Source organism: Argopecten irradians, chromosome 3 (assembly GCF_041381155.1).
Source record: "Argopecten irradians isolate NY chromosome 3, Ai_NY, whole genome shotgun sequence".
Lineage (NCBI taxonomy): Eukaryota > Metazoa > Mollusca > Bivalvia > Pectinida > Pectinidae > Argopecten > Argopecten irradians.
The window spans coordinates 59837070-59859202 of NC_091136.1; the positions used below are offsets into that span (position 1 = coordinate 59837070).

General features: G+C 35.8%; 2 protein-coding genes across 2 annotated transcripts in view; one reads left to right on the forward strand and one right to left on the reverse strand.

Annotated features, from left to right (window-relative positions):
* The window catches only part of LOC138319768 (uncharacterized), an 86289-nt gene extending 68672 nt beyond the window's left edge, over nt 1-17617 (reverse strand). Inside the window, 14 exon segments of the mRNA XM_069262902.1 lie at nt 2339-2518; nt 3855-4100; nt 4440-4569; nt 6234-6361; nt 7267-7380; nt 7877-8067; nt 8623-8718; nt 9733-9859; nt 10334-10401; nt 11943-12087; nt 12378-12436; nt 13601-13801; nt 13995-14072; nt 16035-17617. Of these exon segments, the coding sequence (XP_069119003.1) occupies nt 2339-2518; nt 3855-4100; nt 4440-4569; nt 6234-6361; nt 7267-7380; nt 7877-8067; nt 8623-8718; nt 9733-9859; nt 10334-10401; nt 11943-12087; nt 12378-12436; nt 13601-13801; nt 13995-14061 (1752 nt within the window). The 5' untranslated portion in view covers nt 14062-14072; nt 16035-17617.
* Nucleotides 15965-22133, forward strand: part of LOC138319769 (uncharacterized) — a 54633-nt gene continuing 48464 nt past the window's right edge. Inside the window, 4 exon segments of the mRNA XM_069262903.1 lie at nt 15965-16030; nt 18939-19121; nt 19409-19507; nt 19662-19756. Of these exon segments, the coding sequence (XP_069119004.1) occupies nt 15965-16030; nt 18939-19121; nt 19409-19507; nt 19662-19756 (443 nt within the window).

The following is a 22133-nucleotide window of genomic DNA, read 5'->3' on the forward strand; positions in this document are numbered from 1 at the left end:
CGACTTTAGACATCCTTCCCCGACTGTTCACTTTAATTACCATGATATTGTCACTCAGACAACTGAAGTCATCCTTAATTACCATGATTTTGTCACTCAGACAACTGAAGTCATTCTTAATTACCATGATTTTGTCATCAGATAACTGAAGTCATCCTTAATTACCATGATTTTGTCACTCAGAAAACTGAAGTCATTCTTAATTACCATGATATTGTCACTCAGATAACTGAAGTCATTCTTAGTTACCATGATTTTGTCACTCAGATAACTGAAGTCATCCTCATATACCATGACTTTGTCACTCAGACAACTGAAGTCATTTACCATGATTCTGTCACTCAGATAACTGAAGTCATTCATAATTACCATGATTCTGTCACTCAGATAACTGAAGTCATCCTTAATTACCATGATATTGTCACTCAGACAACTGAAGTCATTCTTAATTACCATGATATTGTCACTCAGACAACTGAAGTCATCCTTAATTACCATGATTTTGTCACTCAGACAACTGAAGTCATCCTTAATTACCATGATTTTGTCACTCAGACAACTGAAGTCATTCTTAATTACCATGATTTTGTCATCAGATAACTGAAGTCATCCTTAATTACCATGATATTGTCACTCAGAAAACTGAAGTCATTCTTAATTACCATGATATTGTCACTCAAGACAACTGAAGTCATCCTTAATTACCATGATTTTGTCACTCAGACAACTGAAGTCATTCTTAATTACCATGATTTTGTCATCAGATAACTGAAGTCATCCTTAATTACCATGATATTGTCACTCAGAAAACTGAAGTCATTCTTAATTACCATGATATTGTCACTCAAGACAACTGAAGTCATCCTTAATTACCATGATTTTGTCACTCAGACAACTGAAGTCATTCTTAATTACCATGATTTTGTCATCAGATAACTGAAGTCATCCTTAATTACCATGATTTTGTCACTCAGGCAACTGAAGTCATCCTTAATTACCATGATTTTGTCATCAGATAACTGAAGTCATCCTTAAAGTGAATAGTCGGGTAAAGAAAACCAGTCTAAATGCGTTCATTGGCCTTCCAAAAGTTCTCACTTATTAATACGACGGTCAAGTTATGCTTAGTTTCCCAGTTCTGACCATTAAAGTAAAGAAAAGTTGAAAGCATTGAAAACGAGGCTGCGTGGAAATGTAACCACGGACATAGTGAGCCGGGAGGACGTTTTAGAATTTCCATACTTTAAATTAATTTCTTCGTACGCAGACAGATTTTGGTGAGAGATTTTATTTTACTATTTCATAAGAAATTATACTGGATACATTCACACCATTTTTACCGACTTTAGCCATCCTTCCCCGACTGTTCACTTTAATTACCATGATATTGTCACTCAGACAACTGAAGTCATCCTTAATTACCATGATTTTGTCACTCAGACAACTGAAGTCATTCTTAATTACCATGATTTTGTCATCAGATAACTGAAGTCATCCTTAATTACCATGATTTTGTCACTCAGACAACTGAAGTCATTCTTAATTACCATGATTTTGTCATCAGATAACTGAAGTCATCCTTAATTACCATAATTTTGTCACTCAGATAACTGAAGTAATCCTTAATTACCATGATTTTGTCACTCAGACAACTGAAGTCATTCTTAATTACGATGATTTTGTCATCAGATAACTGAAGTCATTCTTAATTACCATGATTTTGTCATCAGACAACTGAAGTCATCCTTAATTAACCTGATTTTGTCACTCAGACAACTGAAGTCATCCTTAATTACCATGATTTTGTCACTCAGACAACTGAAGTCATTCTTAATTACCATGATTTTGTCACTCAGACAACTGAAGTCATCCTTAATTAACCTGATTTTGTCACTCAGATAACTGAAGTCATTCTTAATTACCATGATTTTGTCACTCAGACAACTGAAGTTATCCTTAATTAACCTGATTTTGTCACTCAGATAACTGAAGTCATTCTTAATTACCATGATTTTGTCACTCAGACAACTGAAGTCATCCTTAATTAACCTGATTTTGTCACTCAGACAACTGAAGTCATTCTTAATAACCATGATTTTGTCATCAGATAATTGAAGTCATTCTTAATTACGATAATTTTGTCACTCAAACAACTGAAGTCATCGTTAATTAACCTGATTTTGTTGTCAGACAACTAAAGTTACCTTTAATTAACCTGATTTTGTTGTCAGACAACTGAATTCATCCTTAATTAACATGATTTTGTTGTCAGACAACTGAAGTCATCCTTAATTACCATGATTTTGTCATTCAGACAAATGAAGTCATTCTTAATTACCATGATTTTGTCATTCAGACAACTGAAGTCATCCTTCCTCCAGCAAGGCACATCTGATCCTAGCCCTTGTATGTAGACACTATGTGGAGCCTTTCCCGTCAGATTGGTAATGGTAGAGATATCACTGATATCTGGGAAAGAGGGTTTCCCGCCAACATCAGGAAAGTACACACATAAACCCTACAAAAAGACATACATATAGTATCTTAAATTTTTGTTCATTATTTTTATATGAGATTTTATGAAACCAGTCTAAAACGTTTTCAGTTTTGCGGGCCTTGGCGAAAACTTCAAGACAAGTTTCATAAAATCTCATATGAAACTAACAAAAATTTAAGATACTTTTTATCACATAACTATAACAACGTACATTTAAAAGAACCTCAAAGTCAAAAAGTGTTGCAAAAAACCAGTGAAGGCCGTCATTTTGTCACAACTTCCAGGAATCCTGACACGACATCATTGTTTACTGACATCAAGTCATGACATCACACTGATTTACAACCAATGAAAATCACTCGAGGTTGCGTCAGGCACCCGCTACGATATCCGAGTTTTGATTAAAGTAGAGTGGGTCGTCGAGTAAAACAAAATTCAACGCCGTAATAAAGTTCCACATGTATTCAGCAACAATAGCATTTATACAGGATACAGTTACAGTTCACAGGATAATCACTCCGCTCTCTCAGCAAACTGCACTTCAATAGCATAGCTAAAACGTATTGCACTTGAACAATAGTCCAAACCCAGCTAACTCCTGAACTCCGTCATTCAAACCAGCAAGCACTTGAACTCCTTCATTTAACCCAGCTAACACCTGAACTCCACGAGCTTCAGTTTCGTGTCCCTTTTATACCAAACATGTAGGAGTGCTGCAGGAGCGCTGCAGGAGCGCTGCAGGAACGCTGCAGCGTTCCTGCAGGAACGCTGCAGGAGCAACCCGCTCCTTTGCAGGAGTGGTGGGCGCTGGTTACCAAAATTGACAATAACACTAAAACATAACACTTAGAAAAACGATTAGCCACAAGTAAACGTTGACTGTGTGTAATATAGATGTGGACACTGACAGATTTTCCAGACTGATGTAGCCATTTGTTATAGATAATGGGGATGAGAGGAGATTAATACCTCTCAAATAGGGGGGCAATAAAATTGAGGGAGCCCCACAGACGATTAGTGCCACGGCCGTAGATAATTCATTACATCTACTTCACGGATTAAAGGCCCAGCGTATCCCCCATCTAATTACCAGCTATCAACAGATAGATACGCTATAGAAAAACACTAAATAATGATGTACTACAGAATATAGAAAAATACCATGGAAAATATAGAAAAATAGTACAACACTTTATAAAACAGAAAATACATAAACAAATTCTTTCAAATTTTATTCTATCATCAATAATGAATTCCAGACTTTTCTTTTAATACTAAAGATTTGAATACCTATTAGAACCTTAGACAACACTATACCCCCACCCCTTCCTCACACTTTATCAATAGTAGGTCTTACCCTGTCATGTAGAATCTTCATCGCTGAGTCTATCTCATCACAACCAATAAGGGAGGTCTGGGTGCCTTTCACATCTTCAACCACAGTTGACAGTGGACAGATCGGAGGCAAAACACTACAAAATTGCTTGGTCATTGCCTCCAGGCTTTGGATCGGTTCTTCCATGAATTTGGCTAAGTGCCAAGGAAAGTGTTTCTCCAGGATTTTTGAGGCTGTCTCCAGGTAGGAATGTTCTGGATCATAAGTCTGGTAAGGAAAGACAAAACATTACTGAAGCCAAGACTTATGGAATACTTAGCCACTATAAAGATTTATGGATCTTTGATAAATTTCATACAGAGTATCCAATGAAGATTTTCTTTCCTTTAAACTGCAATGTGAAGCTGATATATGATCCCTTAAAAATATTTTTTTCTAAATTCTTCAATTTAAATAAAATATCTCACTTTTGATAGGCTACATTTAACAACAAATCATTTAAATAGCTGAATCAACAAACAGCCAATTCTAGCACAAGGAAAAATTAAGCAAATTTACACAATAATAACAATATCAATTTAGGTTATAAAGCTGGGTCTGTTTTACCAAGCCGGCATCGCTGATGATATCTGGCTGGGATATCAATGTTTTTAGATTATCCAGCAGGGTCTGACTAAACACAAGCTGCATCTGGTCTGCAAAGTTCCACTCTGTCAGCACCTTGTTGTCACTCCCACTGACATTAAACAGAAGTCAGTACCATTAAAATCTTATTATATTTACATTGCCATGGCACAGTACCTATATGTTGCTACTAAACCCAATGTATGTTATTTTCCAATATTAACATTGTCAGATAGGCTCTGGCGTACTAATACCTGACAATCAGAGTTAAAGAGTTCACGAAAACACTGGGTTTAAGTCAGTGTAAGAATTAACTGAAAAACTGTTAAAATTGATCAATATGAAAATATATTCTAATTGAAATATTTAAAATGGATTGAAGTGTTGTATTTATCTTTCTGTGATCAATCTAGCTATGATACTACCATTTATGGGTAGTTTCCCCTCAAGGAATGAATTCCCCTCTGGCCTAAATTTCCCGTTTTCGTTACACAATTTTCCCTGTGACTTATTTTTATTTAATTTTTTGGACTTTTGTTTGCAATTTTTTTCATTTTATCATACAACTACTGCATATTTTATGATAAACTAAAGCTTTTAATTATATTGAGCTTAAAATCTTGCTTTACTTAATCTAAAAACAAAGGTATTTGTTTTACAGTACATTCTTTGTCAAAATTAACATAATTTTGAACCGAAATAAGAAGCGTCAAATTCGCCAATATTTCATCAAACTTTTCCCCTATTTTGAAAAAGGGTAAGTTTCCCCCAAAACCTTGATTGATCCCTGTCTTTGTATATCTGGTTTATCAATAGGACTATTTCATTTACTGCTATTGTTTCTTTAGTTGTCCATGACAACACACAGGAAGACAGTGGCACCCAGTATTGCCCGCCAAATCATATAGGATGTTCCATCTACTCATATTTATTCTCTATGCAGACGTATAAGTTTTATTTTCATGCTTTATTTTTGATCTATTTTCTTTTTTAAACGATAATGACCACCTTAAATGTAACTATAAGCATTGGTTGTCATATTTTTGACATGCATTGGTGTGTTACATACATTGGGTGTTCTGGCATATCTATTATGGTACGCTAATGTGCACCACTGGGTATGCTAGAACACCCAATGTATGTTACACACCAATGCATGTCAAAAATGTGACAACCAATGCTTGATTAATCCAATAGATATCTGAATATCATTTTAACATTAAAAAAAAAAAAATTATCATCATTAATCAGCAAGATTGGTTACTTAACTAGTTCAATGACGTTCAAGAGAGGACATTATTAGAATAAAATTTAAAGGCCCATTACCTTTCCGGAGCAAAATATAAAGGTTTCTTAAAAAACCATTAATAACATCAGAAAATGCGTACCGATGACCTAAAATAAGGTTACGACACCAAACATATGCAAGATTTCCTGCGTAATATGTGAAAACAATGGAGAGTCAATTCGCTGTTTTGCCGTCTGGCGCAGTGATAGTCAACTACCGCCCGGTATTTAGGACGACGGCGGGAAACATAATACGACCCGCGTTATGAAAATAAACATTTTATTTATTTTAATCAAATCGTTCAGAAGGTGATGATAAATATAGTATTAACGGTAAGTTAATAATTCTTAAGACTCTACAAAATTATCGATCTTGTTTTACATTCCCATTTTAAAAATTTAAAGCCGTTTCGGAACGGTAGTGGGCCTTTAAAGAAAATCACGAAGATTTACACATTACAAAAATACTACTCTACACCAAGTATCTACCCTTTATATATGACAGAGTCAGACACGTAGGCGGTCCAGTGTTGGAGAATATCAATCACTCTATTTTTCATTGCAGGGGACGAGGCTCTCCCTGACAACTCTGCCAGCACAAACACATTCTCAGGGTACTGTAATAGAGACAAAATCACACAACAAATGCATTATTAGGGTACTTATAATATTATACAGTTATTTCATGCCTTTTCTGTCAACAGTCTCTTTCCCAAGATGTTGGGACCTATCCGATGAACTGTTTCAAGAGGCCCGAGGCCAAGGGAAACAGTTTATAGGGTTGGTCCCAACACCGAGGGAAAGAGTTTTGACTGTTGACTGAAAAGGCATGAAACAACTGTTTTGTTACCTGAACCGCAATCTTAAACTTATCACTGAGCTTCTTGTGAGAAAGACTTACGCCGAAAGAACACCGGTATTTGGGTTGATCCAGCATGCCAGTGTTTATGACGTCAACATTTAACTATGAAATCAACAATAAATGCATTAAAACGTTCCGATCCGGTCAACAATCAAACTATTGACCGGTCAATAGGAAAAATTAGTTCATTTACATTTATATAGAGAGTCGGGTAACAAATATATATATATGTACATATCTTTATAAGGAGAAAACAATGCTCCATAGAAATAACTATGTTCCTAGGGTCAATGCTCTGGTTCATTTATAGAGCAACACATAATCTGCGCAACCATTGCATGTCATGTTAGCAAATTAATGGGTTCAGAATAACTTGGTTTTGTGAGGGATGCACTAATTGACCTCGACAAGAGCACTATCATGTTCCCTATATTAGAATATAACATCAATAGTACATCATGTATATTTTTAATTCACATTGTAAACTGGCAATTTCTTAGAGCATATTTTTTGGACACTTAATTTGGCACACTCAAATTATTGTTTAATATTCATGAATAATAAAAATAATATCCCAATTGTAGATTATTGAATTGAAATTGTTTTTAATGAGAATGCTGGAGAGCTAAGACTAGTGTTGGAGTACCGATACAATCTCACCTGTCCTAGCACTGTGGTGATGAGGGAGGCTAGAGTGGATGCCGTCTTGTCATCGTTGGATGTAAACGGTAGGATAATGATACAACCGTTACTGAGGACTAAATTCTCTAAGGCCTAAAACAAACAAATCATGGTTTGTCAAGGAAGGCCTGCTAAGTTTTTTACTTGAAACAATAATGGCAATAGCATTCATTTGTTACGTGTTACGTATTTTATCCTACCAGGTAAGTCAGATTGGTCTCCATACATCCATGTTTTCAAGAATAAAACTTAAAAGAAAGCAGAATAAGAAAATAGGGAGGGGCTTGTCGCCAGACATGACCCTAGTTCTAAAAGACTTGATAAAAAGGGGAGGGACTAATAGCCAAGAGGGGTTTTTTTCCAGTGAAATACAGTATACCAAATGAACTTTTGGTCTTGAATGAATAAAGTAAGGGATATTGGTGAGAGAAAGAGGAGGCAAAATTTTTATATAAAATATATTAGGATAGATCTGGAGCTCAATCATTTGAATAGCCAGGATGCATAGATATATTAAAATATGTAGGATCTCTATGGCATGGCCCTTTACATACAATAAAACAAAGAACTATCTTAAAATGCTTCATACATTTCCTGTGAGAACTTCAAACACATTGTAAAATTCAGAAGTGTCCTCCGTATGCCTCCATCCTCTCTGTATGCTGATTCCACGGTCCAGTGATTTCCCAGTAAATATACCTTTCACGTCCTGCTGGTCCGAGTGCAGCACTAGCAACTTGTGGTGAGGATAGGGTACAAAATCTTGGTTGGCATATGTTCCTAGCAATACACAAAGCATTAGTATTATTTCAATCTTTCCAAAAATATTCAAAATTCCCTCACAAAAACAAATCCTAAATTTTCCTATTCTATATGTTTGAATAAACAAAGTTTCTCTTTTACATGTATAGAAAAAAAGAAACTCAACAACAAGGTTTTGCAATTGGATTTCAACTTCATATTTGCTTTATATGGAAGGTATCAAAATTTCCAGATAGAAACATGAGATTTTTATTTTTGTGAGAAACAAGACAATTGCGACACCCATCACCAATTAATATATATAATGCACCAACGTTAATTTGTTATAAGAAAGATGTAGAAGTGATGATATTTTACTTGTTTGCAAACACATTTCATATCATTGATATGGGGAAGAGATCTATTTGGTCAATATGGTGGAATAATGACCTGGCTAAACCTAGTAATGATCTCAAATTGTTATTTTAATGGTTAGTATAACACCAAAGTCACTTCAAATAGGGTCCATAATTGATAAATGATTATTTTTGGGACATTTTGATGAAGATCTTTAGATACTGCAAGCACACATACCTGAGAAGGCGCTATATGATTGGCAACAGTTATAGGAGTACTTGGTTGGAGACACGAGAGGACATTGGGCAATGGTCATATCCATCATATAACTTACTGTAATGTAAGAAAACGTGATCAACATATAATCCACAACACGTTAGTGATCATAGCCCCTGATGAATAAAGTGTAAAAAATCATACATGACTTTAACATTTATAGACAAGTAAACATTTTCTATCTTAAACCTAGACCTACGACCTGGTCCTTTCTTACTTTCCCTGTGCTGAAAGTGTTAAGGATATTGCAACGAGAGAAAAATGAAAGCAGTTACTGATATCAACAAATAGAAGAACTGTTTGAGAATAGCAAAGCTCGCCTCTGGAATTTTGTTGATTTAAATCAGGTTCCTTGTAATTTACAAGTATTATAAAATATAGCAATGTCATTACATAACTTAACTTTTCAGCTCACTGGGCCTCTTGAAATTCTCAAAATTAAGAAGTTTACCCCTTTCAGTGATTGTCAATACCGAATTATAATCCTTAATGATTGTAGAAATCTATGTCAGTTGTGACGGATAACAGTATTACAACACTTGCACCAAAATCTTAACCTGGATATTTCGGCCCATTGGGCCTCTTGAAATTCTCAAAACTTTAGCATGTGGCTCCTTTAAATGATTGTCCACACCCATAACAACAATTATAATCCTAAATAATTGTAGAAATCAATGTCAGTTGTGACAGATAACAGTTTTTCAACACTTACACCAAAACCTTAACCTGGGATTTCCAATGCCGTCGCTGGAGTGATTACATAAGCCACCACCACCACCACCACACCCCCCACCTCTCTTCAAGAAGGTGAGCTAATAAACTATTTTTATTTTCATTACAGGTTTTTATGTCATAGAATGTAAATAACAATTTATTACATGTATATTAATTTGCAAATATATTGTGCACTTTACAATGCATCATACATAAAATATGAAGTTTTAGAAAAATGACTTTACCTAGCTATAAGGACCATTACTCCAACGAAATAGTCAAAATACCATTCAATCAAGAAAACAATAAATTATTAAAGCAAAAAACACTAAATTTTGCAATAAGAGTATTCCTTACTGTTCAGCCGATCGGGGAAGAATGCACAAGATGTTGCTGTCAAGTTGACCTTCTCTAACTTTATTTTCTTATCCGCTAATCTGTAAATACATCTTTGTGTCAACTGCTTACACCCTTTCAGCTTCATCTGAAAATTAAACAAAAGTGTTAAAATACACTAAAGACTTCTTTCCTCAACAAAGATAATGTACTGATTGGATCATTGAAGGACAAGCCCGAATAAGAGGTGGAGAAGAATACCACTGACCTATGGTAAATACCTGGCACTCTCCCCATTTGAATTTCAAACTTGTAACTTAGGGCGGAGGGTTATTAGTAATTAGTAGGAACACCTAACCAACATGATCCATAGCCAAATATTTCACTCTAAACCTGTATAGAATAAAGTACTGATTGTTTTGGAGCCAAATAAAATAACTCATTTCTTTTATTTGTCGCTTTTAATTAGACCTGTTTATCTACTGAAAAAATGCCATTTATTATCAAAATAAAAATGTTGCTGTCTGTGTTGCAGCATCTTTGGAATCCTGAAAATGATATTTTATAATATACAGGTTACCAAACACTCCTAGATGCTCACAACCTTCACTTGTAAACTTACAGTCGTCATCACCGAGGATTCTGTTTCAGATAGCCATCGTATCCCCTCATCAGTGATGTTACAGCAACCTAGATTAAAAAAAGGCCGTCATGTGACTATCAAGCACAGTGTGTAAAAAGGATGGTTATGTGACAATTAGTTATAAAAAATATGGTCATGTGACTATCAGGTATAAAAAAGATAGTTGTGTGACTATCAGGTATAAAAAAGATGGCCATGTGACTATCAGGTATAAAAAAAAGACTGCAATGTGAGTGTCAAGAATAAAAAGATGGCCATGTGACTATCAGGTATAAAAAAAAAAGTTTTAGTATGAATTCACCGACTACATTTAACAGCCCCGTGGTTTCTATCAGTTTTAATATAAATTCACTGACTAGATTTAACAGCCCCGTGGTATCTATTAGTTTTAGTATGAATTCACTGACTAGATTTAACAGCCCTGTGGTATCTATTAGTTTTAGTATAAATTCACTCACTAGATGTAACAGCCCCGTGGTTTCTATCAGTTTTAATATGAATTCACTGACTAGATTTAACAGCCCCGTGGTATCTATTAGTTTTAGTATGAATTCACTGACTAGATTTAACAGCTCTGTGGTATCTATTAGTTTTAGTATAAATTCACTCACTAGATGTAACAGCCCCGTGGTTTCTATCAGTTTTAGTATGAATTCACTGACTAGATTTAACGGCCCCGTGGTTTCTATTAGTTTTAGTATGAATTCACTGACTAGATTTAACGGCCCCGTGGTATCTATTAGTTTTAGTATGAATTCACTGACTAGATTTAACAGCCCCGTGGTTTCTATCAGTTTTAATATGAATTCACTGACTAGATTTAACAGCCCCGTGGTATCTATTAGTTTTAGTATGAATTCACTGACTAGATTTAACAGCTCTGTGGTATCTATTAGTTTTAGTATAAATTCACTCACTAGATGTAACAGCCCCGTGGTTTCTATCAGTTTTAATATAAATTCACTGACTAGATTTAACAGCCCCGTGGTATCTATTAGTTTTAGTATGAATTCACTGACTAGATTTTAACAGCCCTGTGGTATCTATTAGTTTTAGTATAAATTCACTCACTAGATGTAACAGCCCCGTGGTTTCTATCAGTTTTAATATGAATTCACTGACTAGATTTAACAGCCCCGTGGTATCTATTAGTTTTAGTATGAATTCACTGACTAGATTTAACAGCTCTGTGGTATCTATTAGTTTTAGTATAAATTCACTCACTAGATGTAACAGCCCCGTGGTTTCTATCAGTTTTAGTATGAATTCACTGACTAGATTTAGCAGCCCCGTGGTTTCTATTAGTTTTAGTATGAATTCACTGACTAGATTTAACGGCCCCGTGGTATCTATTAGTTTTAGTATGAATTCACTGACTAGATTTAACAGCCCCGTAGTTTCTATCAGTTTTAGTATGAATTCACTGACTAGATTTAACAGCCCCGTGGTTTCTATTAGTTATTAGTTTTTGTATGAATTCTCTCACTAGATGTAACAGCCCAGTGGTTTCTATTTGTTCTAGCATGAATTTACGGACTAGATTTAAAAGACCCATGGTTTCCATTAGTTTTAGTATGAATTTACTGACCAGATAAATCTATTGATTCCAGGTAGTTCAGTTGCAGCTCCTTTTCATTGAGTTTTAATATGAGAAAGAATATATCTGTGAATTGGCCCACATACGAGAGGTCGAGGTTTACCCCTTCTGAAAACTTTGTCTCCTTCAAATGTTTCTGGAACAAAGGTCACATCTTTACTACACAACATATAAAACTATAATAATAAAGATTAATTGAAGTTTAAGTTAACATAAACAAATGCATGGTGATAAATCCTTAGAGCATAGAATGTTTAAACATTAATCAAATAAAAATGGTGGATTTGAGATAGTAAAATGACATAGTGAGTAGGATTAGTACCATCGTTCTGTGAAGATGATACTGTCGGAACATAAACATGAGAGTCCTACATAACTTGTGAGACAAAGACATTGATTTCTGTAGTGATATGGTCCGATACTTACAAGGATAGATACCACATCCAGACAATCTTTGTCTATGAATGCTGTCTTGTCCAGGCGGCCTGCACCAAAACAGGAACACAATAAAATACCTGTTACCATATCACATGAGATATTTTTGTGTAGAAATGTTTTTTTATTCCTAGTTGCTAGGAGATAATCAATGTAAAAACTTTTAATTGTATTTCATAGATCATTGAACTCTGTCACAGTCTAACCACAAATTTTCAACCTACAAAACACTTTGAAGATTCAAACCATATAGGGACCCACAAACATTCCACTTACAGTATAAACTGGAACTTATAAACCAATGGCATACAAATTTACTGTAATCAATTTTTTACTCAATATAATTAATCTTTTTAAAGGGACAATTCACTCAGGCTAATTCTTTTACATAACCAAGAAGCAAAATATGGCATAAATGTATTGTTCTACATTTCTTATGAAACATATAACATAAAATATTGACAAATTCCACGTCATTGTTTAGTATTTTAATCTATACCGTTGCAATTATAAATCGTTGATCAATACGATTCAGCAGGTAAAATATGTTCGCTGTATCTATACCCGAGCCAACGTCACGCACGTTTAACAAATGAACTGCATAACCACTGAGGAGGTGATAAAATGATTTTTTTAGACGAGCCAATTCACCTAATAAGGTAAACACACTATTGTCAGAGCGATTTGAGCAGTTCTAAACAAAAGTAGCATTACTCTACGAGCAAGGGACAGGGTTCGACATATAAGAAGTTCGACCACAATGTGTAATGGCGGACAGCGAGCGAGTTTGAACACTCCACACGCATTTCACCACCATTGGCTTTTCTGGCATATTACAGTAAAACCAACAGATCTAATTTCCATTAGAACTGTTTTTTTCCGATATATAAACAAAGTTTAATGTTCTTTTAGCCTGAATTGTCTCTTTAATATTAATAATTATATTCATTGTGAGTGTTATTTATCTACAGTACAAGTTTACAGCCAGTTAAAGTTATTCTGAACGATCGGTAATCATTACCGTACTTTGTTAAAGATCGATTGATACACAGAGGGTATACCTGGGTACATGAACTTTTAGGTGCGACTAATATGTGTACAAAAACTGAAAAAAATCGTAAAAAAGGCCTTTGTGACATATACACAGGTGCAAACTATTAACTGGAAAACATGGTAATACAAGTGTCTATTACCAGGTTTCCAAAAATACATACATGTTTGTTTGGGTCGAAAGTGCTTCTTAAGATTGTCCCGCACATTCAGCAACATGTGATTATTGATGGCTTCATTGGAAGTATGCAGGCTTGTGTTGGATACTGGAGGAGGAGCAGCAGCAGTAGGGGGTAGGGGAGGTGGGAGAGGAGGGGGAGGAGGGGGAGGAGGGGCGGCGGGAGGGGGAAGGACTGTGGCACCATCTGAAACAATTATAATATTCTTATTAACTCATTTATCATTAGTGATAGTTTCTGTAGCTACCTTTGATTTACTATCTTCAGGAAATGATATAAATGGTAAAACTTAACATTTTATTAAGGAATAATTCAAACTTAATAAATTAATATAATTTACTGTAGCAAGATAATTACAAGAAAAAAAAATTGACATTACCTGTTTTATAGATCTGTTCTGCATCCGTTTGATGACTTTGACGAGCAGTCTGTTTTGTTCTTGCCATGATGATTATTTCTGTGAAGAAGCAATTCAATATGATATATGTTATTTCTGTAACTAATTCCTTGTTTTGTATATAATTATCTAGTAATTCATGTAACGTTGCCGAAGCCAGGGTCTCAGTCTGGACCAATGGAGCAATAATCAATCATGCTCAACTACAATACACAGTGCCCATATCCATGCATCTTCACAATACACCATTCTCACCCCCACACACTTCGCCGACAAGCTTTGTCCCAAAGCTTTGTTCAACCTGACACCACTAGTACAATGTTGTGACTGTAAATACTCTCCTTTAGTCACCAACCAGTATCAGGAATATTGTGCTTCCCATGATGTCTGACATCACCCTACAGGATGCCAGTCCCATTTGTCCCCACCAAATGTCGTGTTGACAAGGTCTGGGCCCAAACTTAAAGGAGAGGTCAGCTATGCCGAAGAGCAAACCGTGCTCAATGTTAATTAAGTTAACTACGATACAACTGACAGTATTCTCATCTCACAGCCAGAAAAGCTAAGTATGTACATTGCATGTAGTATACATCTCCCTAAACACAATATTCAATGGGTTAGATTTTATATATGCATGTTCAAACCCATATAGGTAACACTTATTTCTTCTTCTTCTTAAGGATAATGCTGTCCATTAATGTTGACGATTATTGGAAACACAGTGGTGTGGGGAGGGGTTTATTTACAGTGCATTGATTTTTTTGTTACTGGTGCTGAAATAGATAAGGGTAAAAACAGGATAAAAAAAAAGTTGCCACAGGGAGGAGATTCCAGTGTGTGATGGTGTGTGGAAAGAAGGAATACTTGAATGTGGCCTTTCTGGCTGTGATGTGTCTGCATGCCAAGGGATGAGTGTGTTTCAAGTGCGGATGCATCTAGGTAGTAACCCAGGCAACATATACATGAACGTTAATATCAGTAAATGATACATTGCTGACGGTGGGTTACCGAGGATAGTGCGGGTGTCAACAGTTGTTAAATAGTGTTCCCATTGTCCTGCGTTGTCAAGGTCATGTTGTTGTTTTTGTGTGTATTCTTGTTTCTACATGGTCTTGTAAATGATGCTATCGTTTGCGAAAAGTCTAAGGGTGCTGTGTTTCATGTATTTGTCGTTGACATACTGTATATTAATTTCCGTAGTTAAGTTGTAAGTACAATACATAAAATAAGCATACCTTTATAAACAAAGGTTCTCGAATTATGAATATTACTCTGTGCCAGCTCAGGAATTCCTCTAGCAATCTAAATTCTGACCTATTTCGCCATCATTTGCAAGATTTGTTCTTGTGGCTTTGGTGATGAAACAGCCAAACACTATCTTTTTATACGTCCATTATTTAATGCACAAAGATCATCACTCAGAACCAAAATACATAACTCAAATATTCCCAACCCGCATTTTAACACAAAAATTCTACTGCATGGCTGTGACAATTGTGATGAAGAAAAAAACACATATTTATTGCAATGTATATCAGAATATGTATCTGAAACTAAAAGATTTTTTTTTTTTTTTTAGATTTGTCTTCTGTAATAGGTTGGGGAGATACACTAATAATAATATTCATTCATAATGTAATGTTGAATTTTAAAATATTTTGTCGATAATTGTACTAGCCTCTATATAGGCTTTGCCCGTTGCCAAATCCATTTGCATATTATTTGCAATCAAACTTGTTGAAATGAAATAAAATAAGCATTTATTTTCATGGTTTGACAGTTACCCCACGGTTTGTTGTATTAACATATCTAATAATGTCTTTGATGTATAAATCAGTATGTGACTTGCTTGTTAGTCAGGCTAACTTTATGTGTTCACATATTCTAACGTTACTTTCATTTCCCCTCGCGTATCAGCTGTACTATTCATTATTTGTGTTAGCCCAATAATTATGTGCTATGTTCAGGTTGATGGACCGAGTTTCCCGATTGGTCATGATGGTGTGAGAGCAGAGAACGTACCTGCTACCTGTCGGCAAGAGAATCTAGTTGATTACGCATACAGCACAGCGTTTTGCCGTAGCTAAGAAGCCATGTTGTAGTAAACAGTTGAATGAGAGATGTGAGAGTTATTTCCCTTAGTTCCGTGTAAACTACGGTAAATATTCTCAAACTAGCCCAATCATGATGGTAATTATTACGTCCAATATTTTGTATCTTTACCAATATTAATAATTAACGAAGAATGAATAACCCTACATCAAATTTCGTTATGCATAGGAACTGGTAAGAAAATGTCTGACGGGTCTGTGTTTTTAAGTTAGATTAGATTTTAGCTTTACTTCTTTTGACATTTTATTATTGATAATCAAAATGTATTAAAATTGTTAGAAATCATCCATAGGCCCTATGGACTCTAATTATTTTTAGAAACATTTTTTTAATATTAGTGTTGTGACGTCATACTCGCATTGATATTTGACTTTTAAATTCCACTATCCAAAACATTGAGTACACCCGGCTAGTGTCTTATGGCCATCCTTTTTCTTACTAACAAGCATCTCAAATAATCCTATTGATATTTTTCAGAGAAAATTCTTATCTTATAAAAACAAGGACGTATAAATCCTCGATACAAATTAGAGGCCTTTGATTCGGTTAATGTGCACATAATCATGTAATTAAAACACCAATTTAAGTCCTTCTGGCTTCTGGAGGCGTATCCTTGTATATGATCAAATAATCGATCAGGTAGCACTATAAGAAGTATGAGAGAATTTGGGGGGTTCGTTGTGCCAGTGCTGGTTACTTAAAGGCACGATTTAAAGGAGTTCACAGACTTTGCAGACACTACGTTTTCTGGCAAATTGTTCCAAATATCTACAGTTCTGCTTTTCAACTGATGTTTGGTTACTTCTAGTCTGGATACTGGCTTCAAGATTTTTTTTGAGTGACCTCTTGTGAAGGAAATGGGAGACCTTGTAAACAATTTATCTTTGTCGACTTTATCAATGTTGTTGATAATCTTGAAAATTTGGATGAGATCGGAACGTTTTCTCCGATACTCAAGGCTTGGTAATCCTAAGGTTCTTAGTCGCTGTTCGTAGGATAAGTTGGTTAATCCATTTAATCTTTTGGTCGCTCTCCTCTGGACATTCTCGATCACAATCTTATCCTTAAAGATTCTCCACCGCTGACAAATGGTATTTTTTCTCTATCAAAAGCAAGAGCAAACGATTTAGTATTTTTCTTCAGTTACAAAAGTTACTTACTTTACACCATTACCATCATTGAAAAGTTGGAGCTTCTTATTTTACTTCGAGATAAATATATGAAAAATAATTAATTGCATCCCGAAAAAAATCCGTGCCACTATATCCTATATGGAATGAAGTACTGATTGCGCATGCACCAAAGACAAAATATATTATTTTAGATTATTTTTTGTGTTAATTAGACATATATATACACGACTAAACACCAATTATTGTTCAAATGATGGATATCATTGATGCGCTGTCGGCGGTGGAACATCTTTAAGTAACACAGGGTTCCAAATGCAGGATGCATATTTATATTAGGCCGAATCAGGGACTTGTATAAGATAAGGAATATTGTTGTATCGATGTAAGTAAAGGTTTTGAAGATCAGACCAGTTAATCTGTTAGCTTTTGAAACACTAGGGAGTTGGAGGCATGCTCACTAAATTTCATTTTATTATCAAAAGTTACGCCAAGATCTTTTTCGGATTTAGGTAGGTGTTTTGGTGATTTCACTCTTTTGACCTTCATTTTCGATGTTATATTTGTTAATGTTGTCCTTGGAGTTACCGATACACAGGTGTTTACACTTTTAGGCATTAGATTGCATGTTACAGGTCTCGGTCCATTTGCAAACGTTCCCAACATCTCTCTGTAGATCCTCTTTGTCATCATCATCTCTAACATACAGGTAGGTGTTCCTCTATCATACAGGTAGGTGTTCTCCTCCATCATACAGGTGGGTGTTCCTCTGTCATACAGTAGGTGTTCCTCTATTCATACTGGTGGGTGTTCCTCTATCATACAGGTAGGTGTTCTTCTATCATACAGGTGGGTGTTCCTCTATCATACATGTAGGTGTTCCTCTATCATACAGTTAGGTGTTTCTCCATCATACAGGTGGGTGTTCCTGTATCATATAGGTAGGTGTTCCTCCGTCATGCAGGCAGAAATTTCTCTATCATACATGTAGGTGTTCCTATATCATAAAGGTAGGTATTCCTGTATCATATAGGTAGGTGTTCCTCTATCATACAGGTAGATGTTCCTCAATCATACAGGTAGGTGTTCCTCTATCATACAGGTAGGCGTTCCTCTATCATACAGTTAGGTGTTTCTCCATCATACAGGTGGGTGTTCCTGTATCATATAGGTAGGTGTTCCTCTATCATACAGGTAGATGTTCCTCTATCATACAGGTAGGTGTTCCTCTATCATACAGGTAGGCGTTCCTCTATCATACAGTTAGGTGTTTCTCCATCATACAGGTGGGTGTTCCTGTATCATATAGGTAGGTGTTCCTACGTCATGAGGTAGAAGTTCCTTTATCATACAGGTAGGTGTTCCTCTATTCATTCATCATAGAATTGTTTCTTTATAACACAAGTGTGCACTTCACATCATACAGGTAGGTGTTTCTCCATCATACAGGTAGATGGTCCTCTATCATACAGGTAAATGTTCCTCTATCATACAGGTAGGTGTTCCTCTATTTATTCATCATAGAATTGTTTCTTTATAACACAGGTGTGCACTTCTCATCATACAGGTATGTGTTTCTTAATCATGCAGTTGTTTGATCCTTCATCATATAGGTATTTTTGTTCCTAAGTATCATATACGCACACTGTATTTATTATGAAACAATCCTTTATATGTTACTAAGACAGACTTTTACATTGTTTAGGATGGCCGACTGATGCATTCCAGTATTGAAACAGTTTGGTCAGAATACCACAAAATGGCCGACTGGTTACTGAAGCTTACTGAGGAGTTTGACCTCACCTTTCAGCTGGAGGGAGAGAACTGTAACATTGTACCTTGTCTCCTTCCGGAGAAACGACCCAATGTATGTACCAATGTTTACTTCATAATGAACCCTCCAGGCCATTATGCAACAATGTATATATACAGACATATTGGACAATTTTCTTATTCAATGTATACAGACATATTGGACAATTTTCTTATTCAATGTATACAGACATATTGGACAATTTTCTTATTCAATAATCTAAGATCTCAAAATTTGACTCACATTTAATTTTTTGATATTGAATTTCTTCAAATAAACAATTGCAATAAAAAGCATATGGAGCTCATTGTTTTGAGAAATGCTGTTTTTGTTGTTTGTAGTTTGAGTGGCCAGATATCAGCAAGGATGAGGACGTATTTGAGATGAAGATGGTGTACAAGTTTGATTATCTACCTGCTGGACTATTCAACAGAGGACAAGTAAATCTGATTTACTCTTGTTGGTTCCATTTCCATGTCAAAACAAAGATAAACATTATAACTGTTTGCTGGTGGTAATATCCACATTATTTAACCATGTCACAATTTTTACAATATATTGTAGCTTAATCACAATCCTAAATGTTACATTTAGGTGAGGCTTCATGGCTACTCAGAAGACTCCCTGATCTGGAAGAGGGGTTCCTATATAGAGAAGAATGGCCAGCTAGCTCTGATACAACAGGAGGAGTAAGTACATTTGGACTTGTTTTACCGTTAGATTTACATGATGTAACTCACAGAGAATCAATTACTTTGGACATGTTAACTTTGCTATATTCGACTTTTATCTTATCTCTGTGAACTGAAATACCCGAATATAAAATAGAGAGAAATTGCCAGGTAAGATACATGCCAGATAAGATATCCTTGATAGCCCCAGACTGACAAATGGGCAAACATTTCTCCCCGTTCATGAGAATCACAGAAGAGAAAGGAAATTATATTTCTACAAAAGTAATCAACTAAAAAGTATAACTAACATGTACTGTACAGATTTAAATTGCAACAACTTGATGATTTGACACAAAACACAATTTCAGATAAAGAAAACTATTAATTAATCTGGAGCCCCCGGCATAAGTTTATTTCCATTCAGATGATGTATCTGGGTCCTAGCTATGATAGCATCCACATTGTATCACAGGGACTCTGAGCTGAGTGTAAAGTTACATAGTTCTAACCCCAATAACATTCACATTGTATTACAGGGACTCTGAGCTGAGTGTAAAGTTAGATGGTTCTAACCCCAATAACATCCACATTGTATTACAGGGACTCTGAGCTGAGTGTAAAGTTAGATGGTTCTAACCCCAATAACATCCACATTGTATCACAGGGATTCTGAGCTGAGTGTAAAGTTAGATGGTTCTAACCCCAACAACATCCACATTGTATTACAGGGACTCTGAGCTGAGTGTAAAGTTAGATGGTTCTAACCCCAAAAACATCCACATTGTAATACAGGGACTTTGAGCTGAGTGTAAAGTTAGATGGTTCTAACCCCAATAACATTCACAGTGTATTACAGGGACTCTGAGCTGAGTGTAAAGTTAGATGGTTCTAACCCCAATAACATCCACAGTGTATTATAGGAACTCTGAGCTGAGTGTAAAGTTAGATGGTTCTAACCCCAATAACATCCACATTGTATTATAGGGACTCTGAGCTGAGTGTAAAGTTAGATGGTTCTAACCCCAATAACATCCACATTGTATTACAGGGACTTTGAGCTGAGTGTAAAGTTAGATGGTTCTAACCCCAATAACATCCACATTGTATCACAGGGACTCTGAGCTGAGTGTAAAGTTAGATGGTTCTAACCCCAATAACATCCACATTGTATCACAGGGACTCTGAACTGAGTGTAAAGTTAGATGGTTCTAACCCCAATAACATCCACATTGTATTACAGGGACTCTGAGCTGAGTGTAAAGTTAGATGGTTCTAACCCCAATAACATCCACATTGTATTACAGGGACTCTGAGCTGAGTGTAAAGTTAGATGGTTCTAACCCCAATAACATCCACATTGTATTACAGGGACTCTGAGCTGAGTGTAAAGTTAGATGGTTCTAACCCCAATAACATCCACATTGTATTACAGGGACTCTGAGCTGAGTGTAAAGTTAGATGGTTCTAACCCCAATAACATCCACATTGTATTACAGGGACTCTGAGCTGAGTGTAAAGTTAGATGGTTCTAACCCCAATAACATCCACATTGTATTACAGGGACTCTGAGCTGAGTGTAAAGTTAGATGGTTCTAACCCCAATAACGTCCACATTGTATTACAGGGATTCTGAGCTAAGTGAAAAGTTGGATGGTTCCAACCCCAATAACATCCACAGGGACTCTTAGCTGAGTGTAAAGTTAGATGGTTCTAACCCCAATAACATCCACATTGTATTACAGGGACTCTGAGCTGAGTGTAAAGTTAGATGGTTCTAACCCCAATAACATCCACATTGTATTACAGGGACTCTGAGCTGAGTGTAAAGTTAGATGGTTCTAACCCCAATAACATCCACATTGTATTACAGGGACTCTGAGCTGAGTGTAAAGTTAGATGGTTCTAACCCCAATAACATCCACATTGTATTACAGGGACTCTGAGCTGAGTGTAAAGTTAGATGGTTCTAACCCCAATAACATCCACATTGTATTACAGGGACTCTGAGCTGAGTGTAAAGTTAGATGGTTCTAACCCCAATAACATCCACATTGTATTACAGGGACTCTGAGCTGAGTGTAAAGTTAGATGGTTCTAACCCCAATAACATCCACATTGTATCACAGGGACTCTGAGCTGAGTGTAAAGTTAGATGGTTCTAACCCCAATAACATCCACATTGTATTACAGGGACTCTGAGCTGAGTGTGAAGGTAGATGGTTCTAACCCCAATAACATCCACATTGTATTACAGGGACTCTGAGCTGAGTGTAAAGTTAGATGGTTCTAACCCCAATAACATCCACATTGTATTACAGGGACTCTGAGCTGAGTGTAAAGTTAGATGGTTCTAACCCCAATAACATCCACATTGTATTACAGGGACTCTGAG